Here is a 17,786-nt window from a genome sequence, read left to right on the forward strand (position 1 = left end):
CAGGATCCACCCCCTTCTCAGAGTACCCGGGTGCTGCCTCCAAAGGCACCACGGTGATGTTTTCCTTGTCTCCACTCAGATCCAGCAGCTCTGCTGCCTGCTGCTCACCAAGACACCCCCGTTACCTCAGGGCCAGCCAGGGCCCCGCCTCCGGACTCTCCTACCTCACTGGCCCTGTCCCCGTCCTCGACCACCTCTGCAGCTCCTAGTCCCCCAGGTCCCCAGCCAGCTGCTCTCAGCTCCTCATCTCCCCCAGCACCCCCCAGCCAGGCCTTGTCCTCACTCAAGGCTGTGGGTCCACCTCCCCAAACACCCCCACGAAAGCACAGAAGCCTGCAGGCTGCCCAGAAAGTAGAGCCCTCCCCACCCAGTGGCCAGGTTGCCCCCAGTGAACCCAAGTCTTCTGTCTCCGACACTGGGACCCCAACCCTAGCCTCCCCTCCACAAGAGGTTAAGTCAGCGTCTTCCTCTACTCCCCTGTATATGGTGACCTCCTTTGTGTCCGCACCACCAGCCCCTGAGCCCCCAGCCCCTGAGCCCCCTCCCGAGTCCACCAAGGTAATTGTTCAGACCCTCAGCTCAGCCAAGGAGATGGTCAGCTCCCCTGGAGGTGGCCCCCCCAGCTCTCCAGGGCCGGAAGGCACCACTCTTCGACAGGGCCCCCCTCAGAAACCCTACACCTTCCTGGAGGAGAAGGCCAGGCAAGCAGGGCATGGGGAAGGGGTGGAGGACAGAGGCGGGAGCGTAGGGGACACAGGGATTCGGAGAAGAGACCAGACTGCCCCCTGGGGGTGGGAGAAGGTGGTGAGATACGCGTCCTCAGTACTATTGAGTTCAGATTTCCTCTGGGCCACCGCGGTGCTAAACTCGGTAGCCATATGATCTCATTTAATCCTCATAACTTGGAGAGGAAGCCACTGCATTATCATCATCACCCATTTCACAGATGGGAAAACTGAGGTTGGAGAGGTTATGGGGTTTGCCTAAGGCACAGAGCCACTGAGGCAGAACTGGGACTCAAACCCAGATTCCTAGGGTTCCGCTCCAGCGCCCTCGTTTGGGTCCCTGCTCTATCCACCGCAGCCCCCTTAGCCTCCACAGTGGTGGTGTCCCCTCTCTCCTCTGAGCCTGTGGTGTCCCCCAACCCATAGGGGCCGCTTTGGTGTAGTGCGCATGTGCCGGGAGAATGCCACCGGCCGAACGTTTGTGGCCAAGATCGTGCCCTACGCAAGCGAGGGCAAGCGGCGAGTCCTGCAGGAGTACGAAGTGCTGCGGACGCTGCACCACGAGCGGCTCATGTCCCTGCACGAGGCCTACATCACCCCGCGGTACCTCGTGCTCATCGCCGAGAGCTGCGGCAACCGGGAGCTCCTCTGCGGGCTCAGCGAGAGGTAGCTGGGCCTTCTGGAGGAGCAGGGAGCGTGCGAGAGTGGGGCCGTGGGGCTGGAACACCACCTGCCTCTCCTGCACCCTCCAGGTTCCGATATTCGGAGGACGATGTGGCCACCTACGCGGTGCAGCTGCTACAAGGCCTGGACTACCTCCACGGCCGCCACGTGCTGCACCTGGACATCAAGCCTGACAACCTGCTGCTGGCCCCTGACAACGCCCTCAAGATTGTGGACTTTGGCAGTGCCCAGCCCTACAACCCCCAGGCCCTGCGGCCCCTTGGCCACCGCACGGGCACCCTGGAGTTCATGGGTGAGGGCATCATGCCAGTCAGGGCGGCAGGGGGGTCAGGGTACGGCCAAAGGGGCAGCAGCCAGAGCTCCTCCCTCACTTCACCCACACATGTGCCATTTATTGAGTGCTTACTGTATGCAAGCAAGGAACAATTCTTTCCATGAGTTTTTTTTTTCAATTTATCCTCACAGTAGCCCAAGAGATTGGCATAACATTACCCCCATTTTACAGATGAGGAAACAGAGGCATGATGAGGTTATTTGTTCCATATAAGACAGTTTTAAATGGTCAAGCCAGGATTTGATAAAGCTGGAAAGATAGGAGAATCAGTTATTAATTTATATAAAAAAGGAAAACCAGCTACCATTTAGCTACCTACTAAATACTTTATGTTCATCATCTCTATCCTTTAGAGTTAGTCTGAAAGCCACACTTTACAAATGAGGGGATGGAGAGCTGGACAGGTTTAGTACATTGCCCAGGGTCCTGTAGCTTAGCGGGCAGCCTGGGATTGGAGCCAAACAGGCTGATTTCAAAGATTCTTAATTTTTGTGCTGGCCACGTTCATTGTGAATGGGCACCTAGGTCAGAGCTGACCCAGGGGGGCCAGCATCCCTGGTTCTCAGCGACTTCGAGGTCTGGGTGACCCCCCACCACTCTGTGCCTGGGCCACATCTCCCCTGGGGGGCCACCCTGGCCCCCATCCTGACTGCTGTCATCCAGGACCTGCTGCTCTGGTCAGACCCATGGTGTGGTGACCTGGACAGTGTTCTGCTCCTCAAGCCCCCAGGGACCTCCCCAGTCTTTCCCCTGCTTCCCTGCCACCAGGAAACTGTTTCAACTTGCACTCTGTCTTCTGTCAGCTCCTGAGATGGTGAAGGGAGACCCCATCGGCTCTGCCACAGACATCTGGGGAGTGGGTGTGCTCACTTACATCATGTGAGTGCCCCCGGGACCCACCTTCTGCCTATACCCTCTTCCTACTCTGCACCTCCACAGCACACGTGAGTGTGCACAGGTGCATGCATGCACACACGTGTGTGTCCCCAGGTTCCTTATCCCTGCCCCTGAGTGCTGTGCCCCTTAGAATCCCCACACTACTGTCCCCATGGACCTGTGAGTTGAGTCTCCATTCACAGGGGTCAACTGAACTGTCTCCACCACAGGCTCAGTGGACGCTCCCCATTCTATGAGCCAGACCCCCAGGAAACGGAGGCTCGTATTGTGGGGGGCCGCTTTGATGCCTTCCAGTTGTACCCCAACACTTCCCAAAGCGCCACCCTCTTCTTGCGAAAGGTCCTCTCAGTACATCCCTGGTGAGTGGGCCCCACACCTGAAACCCCCCCCAGCATTACTGGTGACTGGCCTCAGGCTGCTCTGGCCCAGATCATGGCTAAGACCCGCCCCAACTCTTCCCCTGCCCCCAATAGTTACACTGTTGCTGCTTCTGCTGCTAAATGGTTGTACTACCCACCACTGAAAACCTAGAGCACCCCAATAACATAAGCAGAACCCCTGCCCCCACTCCAGAGATTGCCCCAGAGTTGCCCCGAGTCACTTCTCTAGGGGTGAATCCAGATTGGGACTTGGACACAGGGGAGGACAGAGCCCCGTCCCGCTCCAGGCTCACCATCTGGCTGGGCCTGGCAGGAGCCGGCCCTCCCTGCAGGACTGCCTGGCTCACCCATGGCTGCAGGATGCCTACCTGATGAAGCTGCGCCGCCAGACACTCACCTTCACCACCAACCGGCTCAAGGAGTTCCTGGGTGAGCAGAGGCGACGCAGGGCCGAGGCCGCCACCCGTCACAAGGTGCTGCTCCGCTCCTACCCAGGCGGCCCCTAGTGGCTCGGACCCCAGCCCGGCCCGGGCTTCCACGCGGGGCTCCCGCTGATGCGGCGGGACATTCCAGGGCCCACTCTGAGCTGGGTGGGCTCCGGGCTTCGGACACCACCAGCAGCAACATCCAGCCGGGCTATTACCTCATGGGCCTGCGGGGACAGAGGCCCAGGGCTTTGGCCAGTGTCACCAGGCCCGAGCCAGAGCTGGAGACTCATTGGCCAGGCTGGGTGGAGTCGGGAGCAGGAAGAGGGGCAAAAACAGAATGGGGAAGTGAGAGAGAGGGATGGGAGACTGCAGGAAGGTTCTGGTGGGGGGGGGGGATACAGTGCATCTTGGGGAGAGCCAACCGAGGAGGGTGCGAGTGGCTGAAGAGGTGGAAGAGGGAGGAGCCCAGGGTGTCAAGGCCATGGGCTGGAAGTGTCAGTGAAGCAGGGACAGGATGTGAAGACAGTGTCAGGGTGCCAGAGGCCGAATGTGAGAGAGGGCAGTGAAGTAAGGGAGGGAGAGGAGTGAGGACTCAGGTGGAGATGGGGTGGGCCAGCTGCCAGCGTCCCAGAGGAAGAAGTGAGGACAGTCGGAGGCAGGAAGCAGCGGTCACTCAAGCCAGCGCTCTCCTGGTGCCCCAGTGGGGGCAGCTCTGGGCTCCGTGCTGGCCCAAGGACGTCCCCGCCAGCCTGCCGTGGCCTTCGCCCTTCTTCCCATTCATATTTATTTATTTATTGACTTTTATGAACTTTCCCTTCCATCCAATCCTAATTGCTCATGTTGTCCTGACCCTCCCCCCAGCCATCCAGCTGTCTGTGCAGCTGTCTGTCTGTCTGTCACAAGAGAAATAAAAACAGCAAGCAGCAGGACCTGTGTGTGGTTTGTGGGCAGAGATGGCTGGGAGTGCAGGGTGCTGGCACAGGCATGGTTCAGCCCGATCTGGGCCACGGAGAGCCCAGGTATACCAGCCAGCACCTTCGGACCTTCCTCCTCCCCCCCAACCCTCCTGACCCCTTACCTCTCCTTATTCCTAAATCAAGGAGAAACTTCGATCTGCTTCTCCCTCTGAAGTTTCTAGAATCCTGGCAGGACCACTGAATCCCCACCATTACCCTCTAACCAGACTCTGGTGGCCCCCACCTTTTCTTACCTGTCCCATCAACATACCTTGAAGGATATGAGACTCTGCAATGGACTGGCCCACACCCTGGTCCTGGCTCAGCCTTCTTTCCCCAGTACTTCCCAGCTCTGGTCCTGGACCCCGGAGCAGAGGGGTTTAGCGTGATGGTTGTGAGGGCAGGTGGTGTGAAGAGCTGTGAAGGAGACTGGGCCGGGCCCAGGCCCCTGCTCCCAGTGTTAGGGCTCCAGTCAGGGCACCAGCTGCACAGGGCAGATGTGAGCCCTCAGGTCTGTCTGCAGTGATGGTGCTGCAGACAAGCATTTTCCTAGACCCCAGGGACACTCAGGCCGGGCCTTCTGATCCCCATGGCAAGCTGAGGGTCTGCTGGGTGTGAAGGCACCTTGGCTCCAGCCGCAGTGCCACAGAATGGTCACGGGGCTCCAGAACTGAGCTGCCTTGCCCTGAGGTGGGGAGAGGGGAGAGCCAGGTCTCCTTGGGTCCAAAGGGACTGTCCTCCCCACTTCACCCCTGGAAAACTCTGTTCTTGACAAAGTGATAAGAACAAAGCTTCCGCTGTGAGCAGAGAGGGCTGGTGCTGGTGTGCTGCTGATCGAGTTTGAGGGCTCCTTGGCTGGAGCCCAAACATCTCTCCACGCAGCCCAGCCCAGCCTCTCTGGCTTCCCAGGGTCTTAGGAAATAGGCAATCTCCATGATCATAAAATAACAGGATGTTGCCCTGGGCAGGTAGCTCAGTTGTATATGCCAAGGTTTTGGGTTTGACCTCTGGTCCGGGCACATATGAGAATCACCCCATGAATGCATGAACAGGTGGGACAACAGATCGATGTTTCTCTTTCTCAAAGCAATAAATAAATTTTAAAAATGTTATAAAATAATAGGATGTTAAAGCAGCTGGAAGGGACCAGACGGATGCCTTGCCTTGCTCAACTGTCATTTTAATGATGAAGATATACAATTTGCCCGTGAGAATCTGTAATTCCCTACTCACTGCAAGTGTTTTCATATAAAAATGAGGTGCCTGAACTCATATCTTGATAAATGGTAATATCCTTCTCCCGTCCCCCCTCTGAGCTTGAGCTCTTTCCCCATCTCCATTGGAAATGGCATGTGAACTGCTTACTCCAAACCCGGAGGAGCAAAGGTAATTTATGTCAGCAGAGCTGTGTCAAAATTGCTCTGATCAGAAGGTGACAGTGAGCCACGCCTGGGTTTGCGGTCACGTGAACGCCAGCAGTTCACATGACCTGGCCTGGGGAGGCCTGACTCCAGGCACGGCCCGGAGGTGCTAACTGGACCCCTTCGCCCCTGGCGCTGGGATGCCCCTGTGTGTCAGCTTCGCCGCACACGGGCTTGGGACGACCTCAAGTCGATGAGTCAGCATTAGTGTCCACCTCCAGGGACAGTGCAGCCCAGCCACACCCTAGCATGTCAGCTGGAGGTGGCAGGGCGGGACGCGGTTCTCAAAAACCTTTTCTGTCCCCTCTAGGTTTATCTCAATTTACCGCCAGGGGGCACAGTGCGGAAAAGACAACCGTAGACTCTGGGGCGGGGCGGGGCGGGGGGGGGGCAGTTAAGGCGCTTCCGGATTGGTCTCGACAGCCACGTGGCCCTCGTATAATTGGCTGGATGGACCGCTAAGTCCTTCGCTAGGCTGACTTCATTCAGGGACACCCCCGCAAACACTCGCACCCCTTAACCTACTGTGTTTGGGGAAGGGCCCATTGTCCCATTGTCCAAGGACTCACTTGAGTGTCAAGTTGCCCCGCTGGGAGCTGAATCTCCTGTCGGTTTGGGGCCTCGTCTGGTCCTCTCGGCGGTGGGATGGATACCCCCTGCCTCGGGAGGGGATGGGGCCGCGTCCAGCTGCCCAGCTGTCCAGGCAGTGACGCTCAGTGCATCTCAGAGCTGCTCGAGTTTCTTCCCCCCACCCCACCCCCGGCCTGTCCCAGCGGCTGAGCCAGCATCCCAGGCATCCTCGGGCTAAATAAGGAGCCTGCTTGGGTCAGGGGGCGGGGGCTGGGGTCCCGGGGGGCTCGAGGCAATCACGCCAAACAAGGCAAGGAGGGGAGCGAAGTATAAAACCAGGGCCCAGGGCTGAGCACCTGCCCGCACCCCTACTGTGCCATCGGAAGGGCTCCGTACCGTCCGCTACCCAGCTAGTTGGACTTAAGTCCCGAAGTCGACGCCCCCTACCCCCACGGTGAGTCCCGACCCTCACACCAGCCCGAGACACTTCCATACCCGGACTATACTGAATCTGGAGGCAAAGACTGGAGGCCGCAGTGTCTGGGTCAGCCTAGACCCCAGTGCTTGTTTTCTGCTCCCCAGATGTCCAAAGCAGCTCCCGCCAAAAAACCGGCGGCTACGGCCCCGCCTCCGGGATGTACCCTGGACATCAACGACCCCCAGGTCCAGAAAGCGGCCATTCGCATCCAGGCCTCTTACCGGGGCCACAGGTGAGGGGAGGCCCTGGAGCCTCTGAAGGAAGCGAACTGGGGCTGCAGAAACCGCACTCCTGCTTCGGGGAAGGGCGGTACCGAGCACAGTGCGGTGGACTGCTAGGTCATCGGGGTGAGGGCACAGCAGCTACTGCAGCGTAGAAGGGCGGCCCACAAGAGTAGATCATTTTATTAGGGTAGCGATTCAGGAGCGACCCCTCTCCCTCCCCATCCTCGGTGTGTAAGGGTCTAGTGGGCCAAGGGAGCAAGCAGGGGAAGGTGTGCGGGCAGACAAGGCTGCGGGCGGGTGGGGACAGTGTCGGGGGAGCTCCGGGCCCTGACCCTGCCCGCGGGTAGGTCCCGGAAGGAACTGCGGGAGAAGGGGCCGCCGCGAGTGCTGGAGCCACTGAAGGACGTAGTGCTGATCGAGGGCAGCGCGGCCAAGCTGACCTGCCGCATTTCGGCGTTCCCGGACCCATTCATCCGCTGGAGCAAGGATGGCAAGGAGCTGCGCGATGGGCCCAAGTATCGCTACGTCTTTGAGGACCCGGACGTAGTCGCATTGGTGGTGCGGGATGGCGAGCTGGCGGACTTGGGCCAGTACAGCATCAATGTAACCAACCCCTTCGGCCAGTGCTCCGACTCCGCGCGCATCCTCGTGGAAGGTACGCACGCTTCGGGTGCAATGCCACGGCGCAGAGCAGCACAGGCGTCCTCAGGCGGGTTCAGCCGCGTGTTTATCGCTGGGCCTAGTCGAGTCTGTAGGAGGATGTGCCCCCCCCCCCGGCCCCCGCCAGCACCTGGCACAGCCTGAGGCACAGAGCAGGGTGCAGCGCTGCAGGGGCTGAGTAGTCCTTCCCTACCTCGGGATCCTGTCCCACCCAGGCTGAAAAGTCCGCTATGGGTTTCAATCTCTCACCCAGGCTAAGTCCGTTGTGAATTTCAGTCACTCCACTTCAGGGCCCCAAGGTCACAGCAATCCAGAGACAGAGCCAGGGCTAGAGAGAGCCCTGGTTTTCCAAAGTAGTTTCCACTACCCAGAACTGTCGTCTCCAAGGGACCCGGAGGCGTGTGAACATTCCAGAGCTTTCACCCATAGGATCGTTCTCTCTTTGTTTAAAAACAAAACAAAACAAAACAAAAACAACACCTGATTGATTTTAGAGGTGTAGGGGGGGAGATACTGATTTGTTGTTCCACTTATTAACGCGTTCTTTGGTTGATTCTTGGATGTGCCCTGACCAGAAATAGAACCCACAACCTTCGTGTATCAGGACGCGTTCTAATCAACTGAGCTACCCGGGAAGAGACTTAGTATCTCTTTTGACTTTCATTCAATCCTAAGAAAGTAGGAGAGGCAGGGACTAGTCTCCTTTAGTAGCTGAGTTGCTGGAACCCCCTGAGAGGCTAAAGACTTGTTCCAGGTAACGGTGGGAGTTTAAATAGGTCTCTTATTTAGGGCCAGGTATTAGCTGGGAGGGTGATGTCCCAACTAACCTCTAGGTCCCTCACTGGGTCGAATTCCCTTTGCCTTCCTTTAGTGCCGGCGAAAATTCAGAAGGGACCGGATAACACTAAAGCGCGCAGAGGCGCCACGGTGACGCTGACTGCGGAGATCCTGGGCGAGCCTGCGCCCGACGTGGGCTGGACCAAGGACGGCAAGGACATCGAAGAGGATGACAGGCGAGGGCGGGGACCTGTTGCAAGGGCAGGGCCTGGCGCAGGAGCCTGGGCCGGATGTGGCCCAGAAAACCCGCGGGAGAGGGACGAGGGTGGGGAACTGGGAAGCGAAGAACAGAGCTGGCCAAGGGGCCGGGCCCGCCGAGCACGTAACCTGACCTGCCGCCCTGCCCCGCCTCTCCTTCCCCCGCAGGGTGTTCTTCGAGATCGGTACTACCACCACCGTGCTCACTATCCGCCGGGCCACACCCCAGGACAGTGGCAAGTACGAGGTGTACGTGGAGAACTGCCTGGGTATGGACCAGAGCTTCGCTCGCGTGGACGTGGCCTGAAAGGGACCCGTGGAACTTTCGTTCCGTTTCCAAGCCCAGGGGTGGGTGGCACCGACAGCCCCCCTCCCCTTGCTTAATAAAGCTGCTCCCTCGGACCCTTCGCGTCTATTCTCTTCTTTGGAGTCGCTGTTTCCACTCCCCGGCACCTGCACACACACTTATTCCAGACCCACACACAGAAGTCACAAAATGCTGGGTCAGCGGGAAGTTTGGAGGGCGCCTAGGCCCTTGCCTTCTCTACAGACAGTAAGTCTGACATAGGCTTCTGTCGCGCTGGGAAGGTCCTGCAGTTTCAGCGGGAGGGCGGGGGCGTCTATGACTCCGCCTTCTCTCCTTCTGTATACCTCAAGCCTCGCCCTCTCGTGAGGTCGGGGGTTGTGCGCTGGCCAGTGTGTTTCAAGGGTGACTACATCCCCTCCCGTCTCCAGCCTCGCTTCTCCTCGTGACCTAGTCCTCTACTTTGGCTGCTACCCCTGGGCCCATGTCCAGGCAGCTCGTGGTCCTAACTCGGGTTCCAGCCTCTGCTTCTTAGGCTCCACCCTTCTTCTCATTTAGACCCACCCCCTTAATCCCATGGCCACGCCCCCACGCTCTCTCACAAATTCCATCTCTCAGAAGAGGGGGAAAGGAACTTCAGAACTACAATTCCCGGCAGGCTTTGCGAAGTTCTCGCGTATTGCGAGAAGACACGTGCGCGGAAGGAGCAAGCAGTAGCTGGCCCCAGAGCTGGAATAGAGGGGACTAGTGGTAAAAGGGTTTGATGCGGGGGCGAAAGGGGTTCAGGGCAGGAACAACTCCTAGACGGAGGGCGGCTCGGAGGTCCCGGCCGGCTCTCCGCACGTCGGGTACTGTGCTAGTCCCACAGACTCCGGGTACGCATTAGGGTTTATTAAGATAGTTGTGAGGTTCACAGAGTCGGCAGTCAGCCCTGTGAATCCGCAGATTCAGCACTTGACAGTATTGGGACTCAGGGGATTGGTATACTGTGTTTAGAATGTCAAGGGAAACTGTCTTTTGATTCGGGATTCATCACTTAGAGATTAATTTTAGGATTTAGGTTCATCGTATTTATCGGGTTTGGATTTATCAAATGCAGATAATGGTTAGTTTAATGCTTGAAGTTCACTCTTAGGACTGTAGTTAAATATTTGATGCTCACTCAGGATTTGAGGTTCAGTATCAGGGTTCACTGTTGGGATTAGGGCTTAATATCTAGAATGAGGATGGACCAATTAGGAAATCAGTGGCTTGGGGTTTTGGTTTTTTTAAGGTTTGGGGTGTTTCAAGGAGGTCTGTTGCTGGGTTTCTGAGCTTGCTGAGTTGGTGGGGAGACGGAAGTCTATTAGGGATCAATTGCAGGGTATGGATTTCAGAATTTGGGAGGGATCACTGTGGGGTTTGAAGGCCGACTGGAATTAGTTTGGGATTTCAGGTTTGTGTGGCGTTGTGCCCAGCGAGGAACTATATCGAATCTTGGGTTTACATCCTGGGAGAGAGAAGACTCAGTGTTGCTATTCTGCGTTCAGGGTTTGGTTGGGTATGAGTGGGGTTCCTGGGTTGGGTGTGAGATGAGCCTGACTTCTCTGGGGTTTGAGGTTTAGGTAACAGCCGCTGTCATGCTCAAAGCTGTGATCCTGATCGGAGGCCCTCAAAAGGGTGAGGAGCCTGGGAAATGGGGGGAGGGGTGGGGGCAGAGGGAAGCAGAAAGCTGACATTTGCTGCTCTTTCCTCCCTCAGGGACTCGCTTCAGGCCTTTGTCTTTTGAGGTGCCCAAACCCCTGTTTCCAGTGGCGGGAGTCCCTATGATCCAACACCACATCGAGGCCTGTGCCCAGGTAACCCAATAGGCGCCCCTCTTGCACACCACTTCCCGCTCACCTTCGCGCCGTATTTCCCCCTTTTCCAACCATGACCTCTTCCCACCAGGTGTAACTCCAGGGACCACGTTTTACAAATGACACTATGAATGCCCCTCCCCCCAGGTTGTGCGCTGCCGCTCTCTTGCCGTCTTCTCTCCTAATCTAGTCTGTCATCTGGCCCCTTCTTGCTTAGATTTCACTCCTATATTTAAAGCATGGAATGTGAAATTAGGCAGGAATCTTGGAGACAACTTAGAGCCGTAGCATGGAAACCTTCGTGATAGCAAAGCACAGAATCACACTACCCTTGCTCACTCTGGAGTTAATTTCTTTATTGCTTTTGGTGCTGGGACTGGCCAGGTTTTGATTTGAGCCCAGTCTCTGCCTGCTGGGTCTCCTTATTTGTAAAGTGGGGTGATTAGACCTACTTTGTGGGGTTGTTGAGCGCAGAGATATTTGCAAAGTAAGTAGTACTATGTAGGCACTTGATAAATGGCATCCTTACCTCATGCTGATCTCAAGCTCAAATTGACAGATAATAAATATGAAGGAAGTGAATGGATTATCCTTTAATGCAGGTTGGTAGACAAAAATCTTTCCTAGGGTGAGCTTCTCTTCAGATGTGGGGGTAGGGGGATGGGTTGGCGAAAAGTTCATTTGGTTTTTTTCTGTAAGATGGCTCAAGTATTGCTTAGTTGTCTTTAATTTCATTTGAAACAATTTTGTTAGGTTGTATTGTGACAGCTGTCACGTCAGTGTGCATTTATTAAAAATTTTTTAAAAGATTTTATTTCTTTTTAGAGAGAGGGGAAGAGAGGGAGAAAGAGGAAGAGAAATATCAATCTATGGTTGCCTCTTGTGTGCCCCGCACTGGGGATGTGGCTCACCACCCAGACATGTGCCCTGACTGAGAACCGAACTGGTGACCCTTTGGTTCGCAGGCCAGCACTCAATCCACTGAGCCATACCAGCTAGGGCCTCAGCATGCATTTAAAAAAATGTATCAAAATTGGTGAAATTTTGTGTAGCCATTTTCATATTGAAGATAGAAGAAAATACCCATTTTGGGCATACTATGTGTTATTATTTCAAGAAAGGTAAAAACAACTGAAACACACAAAAAAAGACTTGTGCAGTGTAGAGAGAAGGTGCTGTGACTGATCAAAAGTGTCAAAAGTGGTTTGCGAAGTTTTTTGCTGAAGACTTCTTGCTGGATACTGCTGCATGGTCAGGTAGACCAGCTGAAGTTGACAGTTATCAAACCGAGCTGTTAATTGAGAACAATCAGCATTATACCACACAGGAGATAGCTGATGTACTCAAAATACCCAAATCAATAAAGTTATTAGTGAAGATGAAAAGTGTGTATTTTATTTTATGGGGAAAAAACTCTAAACAGACTTTTTGGCCAGCCCAATGGAATAAAAAAGGATGAAAAGATCAGTGACTGAGACTTTCTAGCTTCCTTGTTTTCCAGAGAAGAAATCAGGCCAGCTTGGAACGTGAGTGCCCAGGGCCACAGCTGAGACTGAAACTGTGGTTTCTGAATTTGGGGCCAGTACCAGGGATTTCTCCCTCTTGTCATTCCTTCCTATAAGATGTTATTTTTCTCTTAACCTCTTCCCTTGTCCTCAGGTCCCTGGGATGCAGGAGATTCTGCTCATTGGCTTCTACCAACCTGATGAGCCGCTTACCCGGTTTCTAGAAGCTGCCCAGCAGGAATTTAACCTTCCAGTCAGGTCAGGTCAGGTGTTAGTGCGCATGTGCTGCGTGGGGGTAGGGGTGCCGTAGGCATCTGAGTTCTCTGTCTGAGTCCTCTGTCTGAGTCCTGTGGAATGGGTCAGGTCAGCATTTGCCAGAAGTCACCCTCACACACTAGGAGGTTTCTTATTTGGACATTCCAGAATCTCTGTATATTTTGAGTTTCTCTGTGGGCCTTGGGCAGGTATATCCTGGGAATAGGAGGGGTCAGTTCCCAGGCTCAAGGTATCTGTCTCCTGTTATCTCACTGAGCTGGCTCTGGGGTTTCTGGGGACAGGTACCTGCAGGAATTTGCCCCTCTGGGCACAGGAGGTGGTCTCTACCATTTCCGGGATCAGATCCTGGCTGGGGGCCCTGAGGCCTTCTTCGTGCTCAACGCTGATGTTTGCTCTGACTTCCCCTTGAACGCCATGTTGGCTGCCCACAGACAGCAGCCTCACCCTTTCTTGCTCCTGGGGACCACGGTGAGGGACCCTGGAGAGTTGGAGGGGGTCGAGGGAGTGATCCAGAGAGGTTCCTGGAATGCAGGGCTTTGGGGAGGCAGGGACAGGCCAGGGAGTTGCAGTGGGAATGGGCGTCAGGAGGGAGGGGTGCTAGAAACCCCAGCAGTAATGGTGGTGGCGGTGGAGAGAGCCCTTGAGCCCTTCGGCTGCTTAGAAGTAGGAGGGGAGGGCAGCTGTCAGTTCTCACCCCAGCTGAAGGCTTGTCAGTGGCAGAGCTGCAGAGCTGCGTGCCAGGTGCTATAGGGGAGGGGAAACAAGAAAGAGAAAACAGACCTTGCTGCCCTGGAGCCGGCTGGTCACTGTCTCAGGGTGTCTGTCTTTCAGGCTAACAGGACACAGTCCCTCAGCTATGGCTGCATCGTAGAGAACCCACAGACACATGAGGTAAGAGCAGAGAGGAGGCTGGCTGGGTGCCTCTTCCGTGTGCCATTATTCTCTCCCTCCTCAGCCTCTAGACCATGCTGGAGCCCTGTGGGGTGGGGCCCAGTCTCGTCAGACAGGTGGGGCACGCCCTCAGTTGTTCCTCTTCATCCCTTTAAGAAAGATTGGTGCAGGGGTATCAGCTAAGTGCCACAGTGCAGTGCTCCAGTAGCCACAGGTGCAGGTTGCTATGGCAACACAAAGGGGGGCCCAACCCAGCCTACCTGGGAGAGTGGGGAGGGGTCCCTGGAGGAGGGGAGGTATGAACTGAGTTAAGTTTGTTAACGTGGAGGAGACAGGCGTTGCAGGCAGAGGGAATGATACATGCAAAGGCGCAGAGGCAGGGAACAGTGCCTCCAGAATCATGGCGGTGAGAGCATACTCAGCAAGGCCTGGGAGTGGCGGGGATCTCTGAAACTGTCCTGTCTCTGAAACTCCCTGTTCTGGAGTCTAGCTGACTTTCCTACACCCCTCTGGTTTGTTCAAGTTTTAGAATTAAAAAAACATGGGAACATATACACACACACACACACACACAGTTTTATGTTAGGCGCTAGCTAGGTGTGAGAGAAACAGAACCAGAAAGACACAGTCCCTGCCTCTCAGGAAGCCTCAGTCTGGTGGGAGATAGTCAAAACCAACCATTGCAAATGATGGAAGTGCCACTGCGGGGGTGTGTGGCTGGAGAACAGGAGTGCCCAGAGCTGAGGCGCTAACTCTGGGGCAGACAAAGGTGGGTGTATCGAGGGAGTGACGGTGTCAGCTGGGTTTTCGAAAGCAAACTTTTCCAGGTGGAGAGTTGGGGAAGGGCATTTTGAAGGGCACCAGCATACAGCGGCTTGGGGCTGTGTTCTGGCGGCACTGGGGGGTGGGGAGGGCCGGGAGGGAGAGGGCTCATAGTTTGGACTTACCTTGAAGGTGAAGTTGAAGGGCAGTGACAAGATGTGCTCTGCTGTTCAGGACGACCCCCATGGCAACAGGAAGGACCCGGAAACTTAGAGGGTCTGTAAGGATGGTGGCTGTGGCCCCTCCTCTCCTGACCCAAGCCTGCTCCCTCCTCAGGTCCTGCACTACGTGGAGAAGCCCAGCACCTTTGTCAGTGACATCATCAACTGTGGCATCTACCTCTTTTCCCCAGAAGCCCTGAAGCCTCTTCGGGAAGTCTTCCAGCGGAATCAGCAGGATGGGCAACTGTGAGGCAGACCCCATGGCCCCATAACCCTGAGTACCCTGAGCCGCAGGCCACCCCCTCCTCCGTCTCTGCTGGCTGCATCTCCACCTGCTCACCTTCCTCCTCCTTTTTCTTCCACTTGTCATCTCCAGCCGAGCTTCCCCAGTCCCTCCCCTTCTAACCTCATTCTGTCCCTCTTCCTTATCCATCCCAGTTGCTTCTCTGTCACCACCTGCCCACTCCCCTTCTGGTCCATTTCTTTCAAGCCCTGAATGTCCCCAAGATGTCTTCCAGAACAAACAGTACTACATACACACACATACACACACGATCAGGCTGAGGAAGCTCACCACCTGCCACGGTCCCAGGGAGGTCTCCTAGGTCTGGGAACTGCCCCTTCTGTGGCTCCCCTGCCTGCCTTCCCTCTCCCGCCTCCTGCACCCACAGCCATCTTTCCACTCCCACCCATGTCTCTGCTTCTCTCTCCATCTCTCCTGGCCTCTGTGTTTCTGCTGAACTGGCATCTCTACCATCTCTCTCTCCCTCTTTCTGTGACTGTCTCTGCCCTCACCAGCTGCCTTCCTCTTGGGTGAGTCTGTCTGTGTTTCATTCCATCCAGTGAGAGGGAGGGGCAGGAGGTGGGGTTCACAGGTCAGGGTGGGAGGAGAGTGGGATAACTAGGCGAAGCCAAGTCTGGCCAAGCTCCTCCTGGATGTGGGGCAAGAGGGGCAGCAGGTCCGTGCCTGGGGCTCCTCTGGGGTAACCAGCCCCCCAGCTGGGAGAGTAGGGGGCTGATGTACCTAAGTGGTGGGAGAGCTGCCTGGGACCTGAGCATCTCTTTGGAGAGGATCTGACCAGACCTTTCAAGGCAGTGGGGTTGGTTCCCTTCAATTCCCATCCCCAAGAGACCATGTTGGCTACCGGGTTGGCTGTGTTGGGGAACTGATGTCAGCACCCCACCCGCTCTGCCAGGGAGGACTCTTCCGGCCTGTGGCGGGGGGCAGGCACCATCCGCCTGGAGCAGGACGTGTTCTCCGCCCTGGCTGGGCAGGGCCAGATCTACGTGCACCTCAATGACGGCATCTGGAGTCAGATCAAGTCTGCAGGGTATGGGAGCGGCCCCTGGTGGGGCGGCTGAGGGTGGAAACCTCGGGATGCTGGGCACAGGCCCTGCCAGTCCCTGAGCCCCTGCTCCACTCTGTGGTCCCCAGCTCAGCCCTCTACGCCTCCCGCCTCTACCTGGGCCAGTACCAGCTCACTCACCCAGAACGCCTGGCCAAGCACACCCCGGGGGGGCCACGGATCCGAGGTACCACCTCCCCACCCTCCCCCCTGCCACAGTTCTTAACCGCTGCCCCAACCCCAGCCCCCTCTGTCCTCAGAGCTGTGACTCTTGACCTCAGAGCCCAGAGGTAAAATCCCCACCCCCCGCCCTCCCTGGACCAGGAATGGTTTGGGGTATTTGTCCCCAGGTCCTCTCTTCTGCTTCTAGGAAATGTCTACATCCACCCCACAGCTAAGGTGGCCCCCACAGCTGTGGTAAGCCAAGGCGCAGGCTGGGGAGAGAAAGGGCTGGGGTGGGGGAGTGGCGGGGGGTTGGATATCCCCTGATCTCGGTACCGACTCTGCTTTGTCACAGCCTTTCATGCGGCCTCAGCAGGTTCCTTCCCTGTTATGAGGGGGTTGGATTTGGGGTCTTCCGAGCCTTTCCAAGGCTTATGGTCTATGTTCCTTTCCACAGCTGGGCCCCAATGTCTCCATCGGGGAGGGCGTGACCGTAGGCGAGGGTGTGCGGCTCCGAGAGAGCATCGTCCTCCATGGAGCCGCGCTGCAGGTAGGCGCCTCCGCAGGCGCAGCAGGGCCAGGGGGCAGCAGGGGGGGGGGCGCCCTGGGCTCTGCGTTTGGTCCCTTCTCGTCCCCTCAGCTCACACGCTCCTGTTTGGCAGGAGCACACGTGTGTTCTGCACAGCATTGTGGGCTGGGGCAGCACCGTGGGGCGCTGGGCCCGCGTGGAGGGCACCCCCAACGACCCCAATCCCAATGACCCCCGAGCCCACATGGACAGTGAGAGCCTCTTCAAGGACGGGAAGCTGCTGCCTGCCATCACCATCCTGGGTATGGCTTCCCCGGGGGGTTCGGGCCGTGAGAACCCTCCACAGGTGATAGGTGGGCTCTGGGGGGAGAATTTGCACGAGCGTGTGGCCGAGTTCTCCTTCAGCAAACATTTACCAAGTGCCTGCTGTGTGCCAGTCCCAGTGTGAGTTGCTGGGGGCATGCGAGATGGGCAGGGAGGGATCCCTCCTGAGGGTGGTGGCCCCCAGCTCCTTGTCCTGACCTTCTCTCCCCATGGCCTCCTCTCGGTGCCCTCGCCCACACTGCAGGCTGCCGCGTCCGGATCCCGGCTGAGGTGCTCATCCTGAACTCCATCGTTCTGCCGCACAAGGAGCTGAGCCGAAGCTTTACCAACCAGATCATCCTCTGAAGGGGGCCGCCAGAGCCGGGCCCCCGCTCTTACCCCTCCAACCTCTGCCCAGAATGGACCTGGGGGAGCCAGGCAGAATCTCCACAGACCTGGGAGCAGTGTGGGTGGGCCGAGAACTGCTGGCCTCCCTCTCCACTCCCTAATAAACCCCAGGAACCTTGGAGCCAGCACGGACTCAGCTTGTGCCTGGACTGGGGTGGGGGTAGAAGGGGGGCAGCTGAGTCAGGCCCCCCCACATTAGCATTTAAATTGGAGTCGTTGCTGCGGGCTCATGAATAATGAATCTGGAGCCCTGGTAAGTCTCCCCCTCCCACAGCCTCGGCCTCGGCGCTGCTGCTTGGGAGTGAGGCCCTCAAGGCTCCCAGCCTGGCGGCCCCGCCTTCAACCCTACCCTGCTGCTGCCGCCTGCTCGCCCGCCTCCCTGTTCCTCTTCACTGGGCCTGGCTCAGGCCCCAGAGTGGAGGGCTTTCAGAAGGAATGATAAAGGCTTG

At 56.8% G+C, this 17,786-nt stretch overlaps 3 protein-coding genes across 13 annotated transcripts in view; all 3 read left to right on the forward strand.

Annotated features, from left to right (window-relative positions):
- SPEG (striated muscle enriched protein kinase) overlaps window positions 1-4,377 on the forward strand; it is a 55,690-nt gene extending 51,313 nt beyond the window's left edge. For all 3 annotated transcript variants that reach the window (XM_037029076.1, XM_037029077.1, XM_037029078.1), the window contains 6 exons: window positions 80-701; window positions 1,152-1,391; window positions 1,478-1,701; window positions 2,547-2,622; window positions 2,850-2,999; window positions 3,334-4,377. In XM_037029076.1, the coding sequence (XP_036884971.1) occupies window positions 80-701; window positions 1,152-1,391; window positions 1,478-1,701; window positions 2,547-2,622; window positions 2,850-2,999; window positions 3,334-3,526 (1,505 nt within the window). In that variant the 3' untranslated portion in view covers window positions 3,527-4,377. The remainder of the gene's footprint in view (window positions 1-79; window positions 702-1,151; window positions 1,392-1,477; window positions 1,702-2,546; window positions 2,623-2,849; window positions 3,000-3,333) is intronic.
- Window positions 4,378-6,741: 2,364 nt separating this feature from the next.
- Window positions 6,742-9,203, forward strand: SPEGNB (SPEG neighbor). Its single transcript, XM_037029090.1, has 5 exons — window positions 6,742-6,849; window positions 6,978-7,105; window positions 7,445-7,752; window positions 8,629-8,770; window positions 8,961-9,203. The coding sequence occupies exons 2-5, from the start codon at window positions 6,978-6,980 to the stop codon at window positions 9,097-9,099; spliced, it is 717 nt and encodes a 238-aa protein (XP_036884985.1). The 5' UTR covers window positions 6,742-6,849; the 3' UTR covers window positions 9,100-9,203.
- Window positions 9,204-9,765: 562 nt separating this feature from the next.
- GMPPA (GDP-mannose pyrophosphorylase A) lies at window positions 9,766-17,463 on the forward strand. Of its 9 annotated transcripts, none has more exons than XM_037029083.1 (14): window positions 9,766-9,846; window positions 10,695-10,755; window positions 10,837-10,934; window positions 12,594-12,697; window positions 12,997-13,183; window positions 13,547-13,606; window positions 14,705-14,835; window positions 15,388-15,402; window positions 15,786-15,920; window positions 16,025-16,122; window positions 16,306-16,352; window positions 16,555-16,647; window positions 16,760-16,928; window positions 17,195-17,463. In XM_037029083.1, exons 2-14 carry the CDS (start codon window positions 10,716-10,718, stop codon window positions 17,293-17,295), a joined length of 1,278 nt encoding a protein of 425 aa, XP_036884978.1. In that variant the 5' UTR covers window positions 9,766-9,846; window positions 10,695-10,715; the 3' UTR covers window positions 17,296-17,463. The 9 variants fall into 9 exon arrangements, with proteins under 9 accessions (XP_036884978.1, XP_036884979.1, XP_036884983.1 ...); XM_037029084.1 differs by having other exon boundaries at window positions 9,773-9,846; window positions 10,701-10,755; XM_037029088.1 differs by having other exon boundaries at window positions 9,820-9,843; window positions 10,701-10,755.
- Window positions 17,464-17,786: the final 323 nt, after the last annotated feature.

The sequence above is a fragment of the Sturnira hondurensis genome, unplaced genomic scaffold (assembly GCF_014824575.4).
Source record: "Sturnira hondurensis isolate 20B ecotype Veracruz unplaced genomic scaffold, ASM1482457v3 Scaffold0020237, whole genome shotgun sequence".
In the NCBI taxonomy this organism is placed as follows: domain Eukaryota; kingdom Metazoa; phylum Chordata; class Mammalia; order Chiroptera; family Phyllostomidae; genus Sturnira; species Sturnira hondurensis.